General features: G+C 41.5%; 1 protein-coding gene and 1 long non-coding RNA gene across 2 annotated transcripts; both read right to left on the bottom strand.

Moving 5' to 3' along the window:
- On the bottom strand, positions 2,887-5,678 carry LOC8055182 (putative tRNA (cytidine(34)-2'-O)-methyltransferase). The gene is made up of 7 exons (XM_002444733.2): positions 5,540-5,678; positions 5,342-5,454; positions 4,648-4,716; positions 4,447-4,505; positions 3,904-3,964; positions 3,772-3,825; positions 2,887-3,518 (listed from the first exon to the last, which is right to left on the bottom strand). Exons 1-7 carry the CDS (start codon positions 5,676-5,678, stop codon positions 3,240-3,242), a joined length of 774 nt encoding a protein of 257 aa, XP_002444778.1. The 3' UTR covers positions 2,887-3,239.
- Positions 7,650-9,974, bottom strand: LOC110437153. Its single transcript, XR_002455292.1, has 3 exons — positions 9,506-9,974; positions 9,195-9,302; positions 7,650-8,479 (listed from the first exon to the last, which is right to left on the bottom strand). It is a non-coding gene; the product is annotated as an uncharacterized LOC110437153 (long non-coding RNA).

Raw genomic sequence — 15,780 nt, 5'->3', positions numbered from 1 at the left:
TGCAGCATGCTTTTGCAAAGTTTGCATGCGGGTAGCCTAACAACCAACAGGACACGACCAAATCCTGTGGTCCAGAGAAGGCTGCTGGGAGCCTGGGATAGAGGCTCTTTTTTATTTTTAGTTCACCTGTAAATGAATCTTCCTTTTTTTTAACGAAATGAATCACCTAGCGATTGGTACCCCACATCGGCGAATGTTAGTTGCTGTACATCTGCTGATAAAATAAAACTAGGTGCAAATGGTCTTGCATAATTAATCAGCACATCGGCGATTCCTTCACGTTTTTGACAGCGTCGGATTCCTGAATAAAGTCATCGCGCTGCTGGATGGGCATACCATAGATGCCATCACGCACGCTACTCCTAGAATAGAATCCAACGTTATACGTCATCATTTGCCATTTAGTGCGAATCTAGTGATGTATGATTGCCAACAGTCTTGTTTGAGCTGTAGCTTTACAAAGGCATCCTTTGGAACAAAGGAAAAACATAGAAATTTTATAGGATTCCAATCCCATAGGAAAGTTTCTCGTACACCTCTTTGGAACAAATGAATGAACTCTATGAAATTTCTCAGGTTTGCCATGGGATGCATGAAAACATATAGATTTTGAAGGAAAACTAAGATGAGTTTAGACCTCATAGAAACTTTCATTTATGTCTATCTCTCTCTCTTCTAGTTCTTTTTTTTTCTACGTTTCATCCAAAGGCATCATAGAAATTTTTCTCCATTACAGATTCAAGTAGGATTGCAAGTTTCGTGCAACTCTAATCCTGTGTTTCTCCTATCTTATACTCCTATAAAGCTAAACCTCACTACCTATTTCTCTCAACATACAAGCTATCCAACTAAGCAACCTACTATCACACAATTAACAATCCACTAGCTCATACAATTGTAATGTCCATGTTAGCAAAGTCACTATATTTCTCTCAACATGCAAACTGTCCAACTAAGCAATATAAAGTCACTATATCATTCACAAATAAAATCCACTAGCCATACAATTGTAATGCTGCCGTCAGCAAGACACATAAGTATTTTGTTTGTCTACATTATCATGCCACATAATCCATCACATTCCCGCAGCAACGCGTGGGGTATTTTTCTAGTTCTAATGATTTGAGAATCCTGCGTTTCAAAGGAGGCAAAAACATTTTATTTAATAACCGAGAATGATAGGTTTCAATAGAGAACTAAGCTCATACACTTTTCTACGATTTATGTCTATGCTTATATATTTTTCTATACAAGCATGCAGGTTACTATACTTTTATCTTTTTTAAAAAAAATTATATGAGTTAGTAAGTTGACTCTATTGTTGGGGGTGCCCTTAGAACCTCGGTGTATTCATTCCCATAGATATACCACTTTGCAATAAGAGATTGCAACATCTAGAATTGATTTGGATTAATTACTTTGGATGCACTACCTCCATCCTAGAAATGATGCAGTTTCAGATTTAGTCAAAGTCAATTAAATGAAGTTTAACTAGGGCCTTGTTTAGTTCCTAAAAAATTTTGCAAAATTTTTCAAATTCCCCGTCACGTCGAATCTTGCGGCATATGTATGGAGCATTAAATATAGATAAAAGAAAAAACTAATTGCACACTTTAACTGAATTTGCGAGACGAATCTTTTGAGCCTAGTTAGTTCATGATTGGACAATATTTATCAAATACAAACAAAAGCGCTACAATGTCCATTTTGCAAAAATTTTTAAAACTAAACAAGGCCTAGATTTATAGAAAATAGTATTCATATTCAGGACTCTTAATAGGGAAATTTTAAAATACATTTTATGACAAGTCTAATAAAACTTATTGGTCTATTCGCTTGTGTGAAAAATCATGGCTGAAAGTATTGTTCGCTAATTTATTATGAGGGAAGTGAACGGAGCCAATGATAAGCATGAATATCCTTTTATATAAATTAAGTCATAATAGTTTGACTCAACGCTGCTCTAGAATTACATCCATTTTAGCATGGAGGGAGTATAAATATATAGGAATCTTGAAGGCTAACATGATGTTGTACCTCATGACAATTTTAATCTCTATCTCAGCCTTTTGAATTTCTATATTTTTTCTTGTTTCATCCAAAGGCTATAAAACTAGGGTTGATGTGTTTTAGATTCCTATAGGGCTGCAAGTTTCATATATATTTTATACTCTTATAAAGCTAAACTCCACTAGAAATTTCTCTTAACATGCAAGCTATCCACACCAACAATCCACTAAAACTTGCAATTATAGCCAACTAGCATGTGCAATTATGATAAGTCATCTCTTCATCTACTAACATACATTTAGTTGTTCATATCGATGTGTCAAACTATTCAACAAAATTAATTTAAAATAATTTCATTCATATAACTATAAATATATATAGTATAATTTTTTTTAAACTATCTGAAATTCTCGTAGCAACGCACGGGATATTATCCTAGTTTTATTTGTTCGCGGGGTTGCCCCCCTCCAGTACATTTTAATAATCCTGCTGCGTTATAAATAGGCTGATATATTTAGTTGTGTCATGAACTGTACAGCCGAACAGTGCCAGTCCAACTCGAGAATAAAAATGCTGTTTTCTGATGCATGCCGTTCACGGGTTCAATCCCGAACACATTCGAGTGTTTCAGAAACACCAATGTGAGTGTTTCAGAAACACCAATGTGCCATGCTGTTCAGTGTTCACATAGGACAACGAGGAGTTGCTGCTGATGAGCTATCATTTATAAACCTCCAGCGCAGCTGATGGCCCAATAATTTCACTGGTCGGGACAGCTACAGATAGGGCACTATTTGACCTGTGAGCTGCGTGCGTGACCAGAGACAATGTTTTGAATGGCAGTAAAGTTTCGACACCAACCTTTCCCTCACCACATTGACACAGAGGCAAGCATCTAATTGCAATTAACAAAGCTTATGGTTCAGTAACCAGTACTAGTACACAAAAAAGTCAGAAAGAGACCCCATCTTAGCATACTCTAATCACCTTCTGACTGCAAAACTATAGTACTAAAACGATTCTTTCATGCAAATCTGGTACACATTTTGAATGAGCATGTGAACACCACCTCGACAGCTTGGAATTGAATTCGCAACAGAATCGTGTGTGGTCCTCCAGCTCAATCATATGCTCATGTGTCACGGCCAACAGTACAAAAAAAAAAGGTGAGGTGATCAATTCGGTGGCTGTAGTCTTTCTACATATGAATTGTTCTCAGGCAGAAGTTTTCATGCATAAATGTCCTCTGCTGGGAATAGCCCCTGTGCTTCCTCCGGAAGCTCAGGCTGATACTGAAGCTGTTCGTAGTTCAGCTGTCTAGCTGCCTCATACAGTGCGATTCCAACGCTGACGGAGAGGTTCAGGCACCGGACGTAGGTTTCCACCATGGGAATTCGGAGGGTTCCACCACCTAGGCCTTCTCTACAGCAATCCTCAAGGGCTTGTTGAGGCAATCCTTTTGTTTCAGAACCAAAGACTAGCCAGTCCCCTGGCCTGTAGGAGAAATCCTGATCAGAACATGAAATACATTAATCAAGCGAATGTCAAACAATCGGAGTTGCAAATTGAGTATAGGTCTATAGAAAGAGCACAATCAAGTCAATGTGTTCCACTGTAAATCTCCATCAACACGGACCATTTCCATAATAAATTAATCAGATTTGCAAATTAGTTGAGATCTTATACGCACTGCAACAGTTTTCATTGCAGTGCAGGTATGGATATACTACAATCCTACTTGAACAAGCAGCGGTTACTTACTGAATGGATTTGTGTGCCTCTTTTGGTGAATGCCAACAGCCTTTTATCTCCCTCCTAATGGGGTCAAAACAACATGATGATGCTGAAAAGTAATCGGTAGTTAAATATACAGGAGAACAGAGAGTTCATCACCTGCTTCATGAAATAATCGAAGAAGTGGTCCCAAGAGTCATGAATCTTGACAACAACGTATCTTAAAAGCAGTGATGATTAAGGAAGAACACTGACATTTGAGTAGACAAGTTGCTTGTATGCTCACTGCCGGCAAGATTTATTATGTTAGAGATCATACATAGATTATCATGTAGACTGAAAACAGAATGTTGATGTTACTACATTTATCATGAAAAATACTTCTATAATACTTAACTCTTTATATTTCAGAATGTAGACGAAAACAAAAACTAATTGCACAGTTTGCCTGTAAATCGCGAGACAAATCTTTTAAGCCTAATTAGTCCATGATTGGACAGTAATTGCCAAATAAAACGAAAATGCTACGATAGCTAAATCCAAAAACTTTTCGGAACTAAACAAGGCCTCAAATAACATATTTTTATATCTATTCATCATCAAACTGTTATGTTTTAGACCATGTCGATGACCTAATTGACTTAAATTTTGAGTGGGAGCCAATATATAACTGATAAAATATAACATCCAACCAAAGGATACGGCCAATAATCCAATCCCGCACGCTTCAATTTTGTGTCGTCTACCTTATAACCTAATGGCTGGAGGGGGGAAAAAACATCAAGCACATTTCAGTAACAACATAAGACTGTAGAAGGTTGACAATATGGGGTAAGAAAGGTGATGCAACATCAAGAACCTTCTACTAAATAACACAACAAATAATCTAGAGACTAACCTTACCCCGACAAGATGCAGGCCAACTGCAGATGCAGCACATGTCCTTGCAATGGACCCTGTATTTCCTGGTATCTGTAAAGTACAGTCATCCATAATTCAGCGACAACAACAAAGCAAGTCAAATGATCAACTCAATAGTGTTACATTGCAACTAGTTACTAGTTTGCAACACTAGTATGGCATGCCATAATCAAAGTAGAGCCATCCATAAATAAGCAACTACACTAGTACCACAGCAAAGAGTTACAAGTTTACCCTCTTATTGTCCACCGAGCAAAACAGCAGCAGGGTTAGGATATGGTGTACTAGAAGCATTGCCCTTCCATCCATTTAAACATGTAGATGATATTGTTCATGTGTCATGTGGTGTACGACTCAGCTAAAGTAGAGGGCCATTCTGTATCTGTAAAAACAGATTAGACTAGACATCCTCTGTCTCTAATCCGAACACATCGTATAAGGGTTAGAGCTATTCTCTTCCCAATTATTGAATTGAATGTATCAGATTTAGGCATCACGTGAACAGACAAGATCACAAGGCGCAATGCACCAATCCGAACTCTTGTTCAACCAGTGACTGTAGAATTCGAGCTTAAAATGGCAGACGGACCTTTTTTTTTATCTCAATCGAATAGCAGTCGGCCACAGGAATGAGAGCTGAAACCTTCAAAATAAGAAGACAGCAGTTACCACTTACCAGCGGCGAGACGAGCACGACATGGAGCATCCTCCTGGCGCGCGCCACCTCGACGCCGCTCCTCACGGGGCCACCACCCGCGGCGCCATTCCCATCTCCACCAACAGTAGCAACTGCACAAACGTTTGCAAGCGCGGGAGATGTCAGAGACACAGACACACTGCAACTGGAGGGGAAGACAATCTCCTCGCCACTCACGGGAGCAGAAGGCGGCCGCGCGACGCTGGCGTTGGCGCCGGAGCCGGATGGCACGCGCGGCGGCGAACCCACCGAGGCTGATTCCGCAGCCGCCGCCGCCGCAGTAGCGGTGGCCAAGCGCGCGCAGGCCGGCCTCCATTCTGTTGTTCTAATCCGACAGCGGGGTCCGAGGGATAAGGCGGAAGCGAAACGGGCCGTGGGTGGTCGAGTGGGCCTCGTGGGCTTTCGGTCCGAACTGTTCTGTGCTGCTGTGATGGGCTCCGGGATCGTCGCTATATGAGGTCTGGAGTGGGCCGTCTGGGATTACGGCCCGCGAACCAAGACCCTTCTTCTGGGGGCCCAGATTGGATGCTAGGACAAAATTTAGGCCCAACCACGAAGGAAGGAAAAGGGCTTGTTCAGGCTCGTTCGGTTGATCCGGTTTAGGTCTCTAGAATGATTTCAGATGAATTTGCTTCATTAATTTACATAGTTTAGATAAGCTAGAAAAGTTCTCAGGCCAAAATCATGGCCGAACGCAGCCGCCCTCATTCGTTTGCTCAGAATTGAATTCCGAGGCTGATTTTTTTTCAGCCCAGCAATGAGTGGATCCATATTTGTCACTCATTCCAGTCAAAAAGCCAATTCAGATTGTAGGAGGTCCGGTTCTATTTCGGGCCACAGACACAGTGAAAAGTGAAGTTAGTTTTTGTTCCAGCCTAGTTTTGATTTCACGTCGGGCCGAAACGAATACATATTTTTATGAATATCTAGATTGAAACCAGGCCACCACAATCCGCCAGGAATGGGCCCGAAAACATACCAATTCGGCCTAAACGAACGATGCCTAAGGTGGATTGAGCCCAGGAATTATTTTCACTAATCAAAGCCGTATTTTTCTGCCAACCAACAGAGTTTTTCTGTCACAATAAATTAGTCAACAGTAATTTCAGTTATAACTTACGGAGCAGCGAACATGCTCAGCTGGGAATTGTTTGAGGTGACCGTTCCTGGTCAGAGGAAATAGGGCCTCAGGAGAGAGCAACACAACACCACTCCGTTCCGGCCAGGATTCACGTCGAGCAGCCGCCGCCGCCCACAGAGCAGCGTCGCCGGAGCCATCAGAATGAGAATGTGAGGAAAGGCGTCATCAAAAGTCGCTGTGGAACCGAGGGGAGCCGGAGCCAGCCATGGCGTTGGCCCTTTTGCTGGAATAATATAAGCACCTGTCCTGCATCTATACTATACCCTCTTGCAGTTGCAGGGTACGTACAGAGACAGATTCTTCTCGCCTGTCTCTGTCTAGCTATACTCTCTATCTGTCTTGTGTTTGTGTAGGACCGAAATGGCAACACACTCACCTCCAATAAAGTGCCGATACACTCCATCCATATCGAGCGTTCATTCGATCTTCGCCGGCGGCAGCAGCGGCGCGATTTCGAGCAAGGCTAGCAAAAAGTTGTTGTGTTGGATGGCGATGGGTACGGTGAATCACGTAAAAAAAAAGCCAGTGCAGGATCGATTGGGAATATAGCTTAGCATCCTCACTTTATTTGCCTCCCATATCATATAGTACGAGTGGAGTGGGATTACATGTAATGTGCCTTTTGAGAGTGGGCCATATAGCATGATCTATAGTTACATGCATGCTTAGGTATAGACTAGAACATTGCGCGGCGTTGCCGCGCCAAATGGCCCTCCAGATATGAATAGTCATAATTCTGGATGTTATGTACATAAGATATATGGTACACATGCATATATAAAGTTCTGTCATAGTTGAAAATACACTAAAGCTGAATGGTACAAAAATTGAGAATTTGTGGAGCAATCATAAATTGTTGTAATAGCTTATGTCATGCTATCTATATATGTAGGGGTATTTGTAAAATGATTGTTTAGGGTGCCATAGCGCCTTGAAGGTCGGATCAGTACCCAGACTCAAACTCGCCCAAAGGGGAGCAAGGCCATCAGCAGCCATATTACAAGAATGCCGGCTATGAGCTACACTATACGAAATGAAATTACTTCTTAGCAAACCCCCATCCACCTGATCACGTGCTTGAAGAGAAGGCTCCATCGCAGTTGATGTTAACGGTATTCACCAAAGGTGGTGTCCAAATTTTCCTGGGTTTCGACTGAACATCCACTTCCTTGGACTGCTTGAGTGTCGACCACTCTGCTGCAGAGGAAACGATCAAACATGCCAACCGTCCACTATCTCTCGGCTGCTCACCTTCTGTTAAGTAGTGCTTCTCCTCCCTGCCATCTCTTGACTGTTAAGTAGTGCTTCCCCTCCCTGCCAGATACTTGAAACAAAAGGATGGCAGGGAGGGGAAGCACTACTTAACAGATTCATTAGTACATTTGTCAGTTAATATGTAATAACTTTAGCAGTGAAACCTATTGGGTACACTGCCAGAAATACTTTAGCATGGTGTGTATTGTTTGCATAATGAAGAAACATTAACAGAAAAATATGCAGTTATGGGTAAATGTGATGTATATCTATGTTTAGCATTAATTGATTAATCTATATGAATGGTAAAAGAAAGTGAGCATCGCAGTCGCTGCTTCCAGAAATTGTTGGATTGCTACTAACTTCCTCAAATGGGATAGCAACATGGGGTGGCCTCAGTTTGCCATTTAATAAGGAGCTAAAATGTTCATTGCAATCTGCTCTTTCTTAAAACTCTGAATTCAAATACCTGGACACAGGTTTTAGAAGAACATGTAACTGTGAAATTAACACCTGGCAACCTTTTTATTTTCAGTGGTAGAGTCCAAACGGAGAGACTGCAAAACTTAAATGAGAATATCCCTGGTGGTCGATAATTGGTCAGCAGATCTATCTGTTTCTTAACATGGAAGCGACTTCATTCTAAGTTCCTTGTTGCCCTATAAAGTCTTCAGAAGGAACCAAAGGAGTTATATTACCTCTTGTTTGTCAAGCTATTTGACCTGAAGGTAAAATAAAAAATATGTATGAAGCAAAAATAGAAGAAATGCATATTGTAAATTCAAATAACAACTTTTACAAACTATAAGTTTGATTAGGATGTATAAGAAAGAATGTAATTCTACTGACAAGTAAGGTTTGTCTCTGGCAGATAAATATAAGTTTGTGTTTCAAATGCCTATATGTCACCATGATATTGCTTCATCTACACTATAATCCAACGTTTGCTGTTTTCAAATTAAACCGGCGGGTATCTCGTAGCTGCAACATGCAGCTCACTTGTGTTAATACAAAAATTTATCCTTTAAATGATGAATAGAAAACTAAAACTAAAATTATCTATTAGAGCTAATTTTGTCAGACACATTTTTCCAATTGTCATTATATTTTGTATCTTACTATCGGGCAATTTGGGTTAGTTGTGCATTATCTCAAAGATTGGTTGTGTCGTCTGTAAGCAAGAAAGCAGTTGTATTGTATACCAAATTGCTCATATGTGACCAAATAGGACAATCAAATATTCGTTCTGAAGTTAAGCTTACAGGTATCTCACAACTATTTCATATCATCATGGAACAGGTCAATCTTAAGTAAATTAGTAATTTTAAAACTGGGAAATCATGACCAATATGCAAGTACCCAGACCTATATTTTTCCAACTGCTAAAGAAATGAAAAGCCATATCTATTGCTGAAACAACCTTGTATCCAGACCTACCTTTTCAGTTGCACAAGCGTACAGAGGAAAATCTTTGACAATGCTGATAGCTCAAGTTGCTTTCCTTCCTTGTTGAGGAACTCCAATTGAGCGGATCAGTAGCTTTGCCTGCAATCATGTTATAAATTTGTAATCAAGCATATATCCTATAGAATTAGCACAAACTGAGCACTACTATGATTTTATCATTTATATATACAGCGGATAAGATTGAACTGATTTTTAGAAGCAATACTTATATGAGCAGTGTTAATAATACGGAGTATCTATTGCATTCTTAATTACACATGAATTGAGGTGTGGAGCCTTACATTGTCATTCTCCATCAGCTTGGTGCTGTTGTAAAATTTGAAGCCTGATGGCACTGGTGGCCTGGTGGGTAGGAGAGGACGCGAGGTCTTTCATCTTTGGTGATGGCCTGGGAATGACCCAGCGTGGTCTGCGCTGGCGGCACTCGCACCGGCGGCGGTAGGGATGGGAGCTCCTTAGCGATGCACGGTACATGGAGGGCCGAGGAGAGCAAGGCGCAGATGCCTGTAGGGGAAGCAGGAGGCGCCAACGGAGATGTGGAGGCGGAGGCCAACTGGCCGAGGGACAGGTCCGAGACGTTGTCCGTCGTGTCCGCGTCGAGGAAGAGAAAAGCGCCCTGCTAGGTGTGTAGGTGGGGCCCTCGAGGAAGAGGAGGAGCTGATGGCCTCCTCGGCGCGGGCGATGCCGTTGCCGCGGACTGGGTGGTGGTGTGCGTTCGGAGGGCGGCGGCCAGCAGGGGCATCAGAGGTACGGGGAAGAGGACTGGAAACAAATTAGAAAAAGGACTGTGTTGGAAAGATTTGCGATTGAAATTTTCTCGAAGGATCTAGACAGAAGCGTCGCCATGAGCCAATCCGACGGCTTTCGACTCTCTATCGGGAGATCCGACGGATATCAAGAGATAGATGACGTGGAGGGCTATTTTGCAAAGACCGCGACGCGGTTTCAGTTTTTAAAGATTACCCCCCCCCCCTTTTCCAAATTATGACTCGTTTTGGCTTTTCTAGCTAGTTGTATAAATTAATTTACTATACAACTTAGGTATAAATTATGTCTATATATATATATATATATATATATATATATATATATATATATATATATATATATATATATATATAATAAAATATATGTATCTAGAGAAGTTAAAATAGATTATACTTAATTCTGAATAATGGAGGGAGTATGACTAAAGCACAACATGACACTGAAATCTTTAGGTCGTGTCGTTCCTCTTAGTGTGACGATGGGCGGCACGAGTACATGACCTGTATTTTGAACTGCGATCGGACCACCACACAGGACATGAAAACGGCATGTAAGCACGTCTGTAACGATGCAATATACTAACTGACTAGTATATACTCCCTCCGTCCCAAATTATAAATCATTCCAAGAATTTTAGAGAGTCAAATTTTTTCAAGTTTGACCAAATTTATATAGCAAAATAATAATATTTTTGGTACCAACCAAGTATCATTAGATTCTTTGTTAGTTATATTTTCATAGTGTACCTATTTTATGACATAAATCTTTATATTTCTCTCTATATTTTTGGTCAAACTTGAAAATGGTTTGACTTTCCAAGATTCTTGGAATGACTTATAATTTGGAACGGAGGGAGTACCTACTATCATGCTGCTCCGCGCCTCCGCCTATTATTTTTTTAAAGGATTAGGAAAATTGTTGTACTTGTCGTGGAAATGGTACATACACAAAACAAAATTTCTCCATGTCACGACTGAACAAAGAGAACCAGAAAAAGATATTTCGAAGATTATGCTTGCATCGACCATCACAATATTTATGTTAAAGCAAAGACTTAGGGCATGTTTGGTACAGCTCACAACAGCTTTATAAGCTGTTGTTTTTTGCCAAACACTTGTTTCTAAAACAGTTTTATGGGTGAAGCTGTTTTTCTTCTCCTCTCATAAAAACATGAGTGAGATGAAGCTGAAAAAGTAGCTTATTGCAACTCTCTCGCTCATTTCTTTCTCCCATCTGTGTAAGAAGTAGTTGATGAAGCTATTTTACCGAACACTTTTTCCAAAATAACTTAGCTTCATTTAGGAAGTTGCTTATGAAGCTATTTTCTAAAAAAACAACTTTATTAGTGAAGTTGAGTTGTGCAAAACAAAACCTTATTATATTGGCACCAAGTACAGCTACGTGATCACTATAAATGACGGCCGAATGGTCACAAAACAAGAGAGGACCAGCCGACCAGGCCGTGCTAGCATGGCATGCATGGTGGTACGAGTGGAGTGAAAACGCACAGGCAGCCATAGCAACCACACGGCGGCACACGATTCTGGAGGTGCTTGCATCCAATACTCGTCACAAACGAAATAATCCAGATACTTATACGATGGCTTTGTTAAAATTATATTCCTCCATTATTGTTTGCTTTGCCTTGCACGTGTCTACCTCATGCAGATGATCACCTTAATACATAATGACTCAGAGGCCGTAGGGGTACGGTGAAAGCAACGGCATCCATCCAAGGCAGTTTTTTTAGTCTACATGCTGGGCATTGCTTATCTATACCGTTGAATATGCATCGAGATTGGTGAAACAGTGGGGAGAAGTGTGAACACAGTTGAGAGAAGTGCAGCAGCACGAATCTCATAGCACATTTGAATGGTCCAGATAAGCAATACTGAGCATGTACTGCATTGCATTATTGGCATCCATGAACTGTACGTCTGTACTAGCTAGCTAGGGGCCCCCTGGTAGGGGGAGCATGCAATCCAAGTTTTCTTTTTAATCTTACAATCCAAGTTCACTTCACAGCTCATTATCATACAGGAATAGGAGAGATCATCATGCTTGCCCCATGAACGCTGACGTGGACCCACATGGCAGGCAGTATATTGTATATGCCTCGGTGCGGCGCGACACGCCTGCTGGATCCCATGCCTGGATTCCATCTCCATCTGGGCACAATCCTATTAAACTCTCAACAACGCTGTCGCCGAAGAAGCCAATAAGGTTATTAACAACTCACTCATCGGCAGGAAGCAGCTGAGATCAGATGCCATTTACGAGGCATCTATCTGGCTAGATCCAGTGTCCGTCCCTTTTCTCCCCTCCCAAAAGTTTAAAATAGCAGGCTATTGAAAATAACGGCAAATTTTTTTCTAGCAGCTATACAGCTATAGCGCGGCGCTATGATAGATAGTGTTTTTATGAAAATACATAAAAAAACACGCGTAATTGATAAAAAAAGCGTGGTAAATATGAATTTTGATGAATAAAAATATGTTTTCATAAGTCTAGGTAATATTAATAAATACTAATATGACATTACAGCATGGTTCATGAAAGTTTTATTGTCGAAAATATCAAATTAGTTGCAAATAATAAATGATAATCTAGTCTAAGATGGAGTTTTAAGGGTTAAACTGAGAAGATTTATTATAGCGGCGCTATAGCGCGTAATAGCGGTGAAATTTGTTATAGCAAATGCAACTTAGCGGCGCTATAGCGTGTAATAGCGATGAAAGTTGTGATAGCGGAAAAAAAAATAGCTTACCGGTAAGTGTGTCCAGCAGCTATAACGCCGCTATTTTATTCTTGGGTTAATTGGATACACACCACTGTAAATTTTATGTTTTTGATTCACACCATTACAATTCGTCAAACCGGCCTGGTGCCATTGCAATTTCGCGGTTGTTTGAAAAACGCCATTATGTACGCAAGATGCTGTCGTGGACCCACTTTCAGGCTCTTGTATTTCTGTATTACCAATTTTGCCCTTCACTTCGTTCCCCAACCCGAAAGGATAAGCCGCCGTCGCAACCTCCTGCAACGCGAGTTTCTGTCTACCTCCCCGACTCGTTCCTCACTTCGTTCCCAATCTGTAACCCTAGACGGCGGCGCGACCCCAGTACGACGGTGAGGCAGTCGGTGCCGGCGGTCTCCGGCGAAGGAGTGGTGCTGCCGCGACGGTCCATGAAGGGCAGAACGGTTGTCGTGGCGGTCCAGTAGGCGGCGATGGCTCATGTTGGCGCAACGGCGGCGGCACCTGAGGTCGGCGGTGGCTTGGTCGCCGACGGCTCGTCCAAGGACGACTCCAGGTATGCTGTTTTGAAGTAGAACTCATACTCTGTTAGAAGTTTTACATTGAGTCATGTAAACTTTCCTGTAATCTCATGCAGAGTTTCTAGTAGGGTTCAAATCAATAAGGTACTGTTCTTGCTTTCTTTCTAGTGTTCCGATTCGGTCATGACTGTCTTGTTATCCTTTGTTTTGTGCTAGGATGTTTTCGTTAGAGATCAAAGTTGAGGCCTTTATGATGAAAGACAGTGAAGGAAAAAAATCTTACTGTAAGGCAAGGGTTGTTAACTGGGCTGTGGAGCCGGACACGGTTACATTTGATTTGCTGCTTTCTAGGGTGTCGAGTGAGGTTAGTTAGAGTTCTAATCAGAAGTGCACAATTTGGTTCTTTGACAAGACTCTGTGTGGGGATGTAATGCTTGTAGATGATGTCCAGTTCCAAAGCATGTTTGAAATGTATAAGCCAGAGATGCATTGCCAAGTCCTTGTTGTCGTGATGGATAAAACTGTGTGGGAACAACCCTTTTTTGTACATAACTGGTTATATTACATTGCTTATGGTATTTTTGACTGTGAAAATGAGGACAACTGGAAGTGGTTTATGCATCAGTTGAGAAGGGCTGTTGGGAGCCCAAAAGGACTAGTGATTTGTACTGATGCATGTAAGGGCTTGGAGAAAGCAGTTAGTGCAATCTTTCCTGAGGCTGAGTACAGAGAGTGCATGAGGAATTTATATTCCAACTTTATGAAGCACTACACAGGTGAAGTTTTCTCAAAGCATCTCTATCCAGCAGCTAGAAGCTACACTCATGGGCTGTTCAAGTGGCACTTGAAGAAGATCTATGGATTTGCTCCTGAAGCAATTAAGTACTTGCAAGACCACCACAATCGAATCTGGTACAGGGCTGGGTTCTCTGAGGAAAGTAAATGTGATTATCTGACAAATAATATAATGTGTCAGAGAGCTTCAACAGTCAGGTGAGAGACATGAAAGGGATGCTCATACATGAGTTAGTTGATGGGCTCAGGGAGATGATAATGGAGAAAAGGTATCTTAGGAGAAAGGTTGGTACAGAGATGGGTGAAGACATTTTGCCAAGTGTCATCAAGGAGTTGAACCTAATTAGCAAACACTTGAAGGTTGTCAAAGTTGCAGTAAGTGATGAGGATTTTGCTGAGGTTACCTTGGTTGATGATTGGAACAATACTAAAAGGCATACAGTGAACCTAGTCAATCATTGTTGTGGTTGCAGGCAATGGCAGGTCACAGGAAAACCCTGTATACATGCACTTGCTTGGATCTTGTCCAATAGAGGCTTGGAAATCAAGGATTTTGTGCATGAATATTACTCTGTTGCCAAGTTCAAAGCAGCATATGCAGATAGAGTTCCACCCATGCCTGATAGGGCTGACTGGCCTGAGGTAGAGCTAGGATACAAACTGCATCCACCTTTGCAGAAGAGGGCAGCAGGCAGACCTAGAGTGGTCAGGATCAGAGGGAGTATGGAAGAAAGGGCAAACAAGAAGAAAGTGAAATGCAAAAGGTGCAAAGGCTTTGGGCACTTTGAGAAGACTTGCAAACTTGCTGAACCAACAGAAGATGACGATGGTGTTGATGAGGCCGCTACAATTGCATCACTTAAAAGGTACATTTCTCACTCATAATTTGCTTGTGAATGTAAATGGGCAAGGAATGATTAACTTATAGCCATTTGTTGTAGGGCCAGGGAAGAAGATGAAGGACCGAACAAGACGCCAAAAAAGAAGAAGCAGAAGAAAAGTGCAACCAAACAAGCGCTGAAGAAGAAGAAGAGTCCTGTGAAGAAGAAGAAGAAGACTCCTCTGAGGAAGAAGCTCAAGAAGGCTGCAAGTGCTCCTGAAGCAAGAGTGGTGAGAAGCCTCGAGAGTTGGCTCGGCGTGGAGTAGATGACATATGTTGTCTACACTTTTGTTGGTCTCAATGACCTAGTGTGTTGTTTGCATTTTGGCTGACCTAAACTTATGTATGGCCAGTACTGGATGTCTTTTATTATCTCGAGTAGTGGTTTGTGAGGTTGAACTTGGAATTGGTAGGGTCTGAACCTATTTGTGTGCTCTGGTTATGAACTTGGAATTATTAGGATTTGAACTTGGAATCTAGTTTGTGATTTAATGAATCTGGTCAAGCTTGTATGATATAAGCATGTAAATTATGGCCTCATTTATTCATTGCGTGCATTCTTCGATCAAATATATGTATGCATTTTTTTTATCTGAACGTGTGGATGCCATCTCCGATCAATAAGTAGATGGGGCAGGACACGGGGGAGGAGCAGCAGCTGGGTACGGGGGAGCAGCTGGGAAAGGAGCAACATTGCTTTAGTCCACGAAGTGAAGGGTAGAAGTGGCAATACGAAAATACAGGAGTCTGTTAATGGGTCCATAACATCGTCTCACGTACATAATGACGTTTTTCAAACAACTGCAAATTTGCAATGGCACCAGGCCGGTTTGACGA

This window comes from Sorghum bicolor, chromosome 7 (assembly GCF_000003195.3).
Source record: "Sorghum bicolor cultivar BTx623 chromosome 7, Sorghum_bicolor_NCBIv3, whole genome shotgun sequence".
Taxonomy (NCBI): Eukaryota; Viridiplantae; Streptophyta; class Magnoliopsida; order Poales; family Poaceae; genus Sorghum; species Sorghum bicolor.
This window is presented reverse-complemented; position numbering and strand designations above follow the sequence as displayed.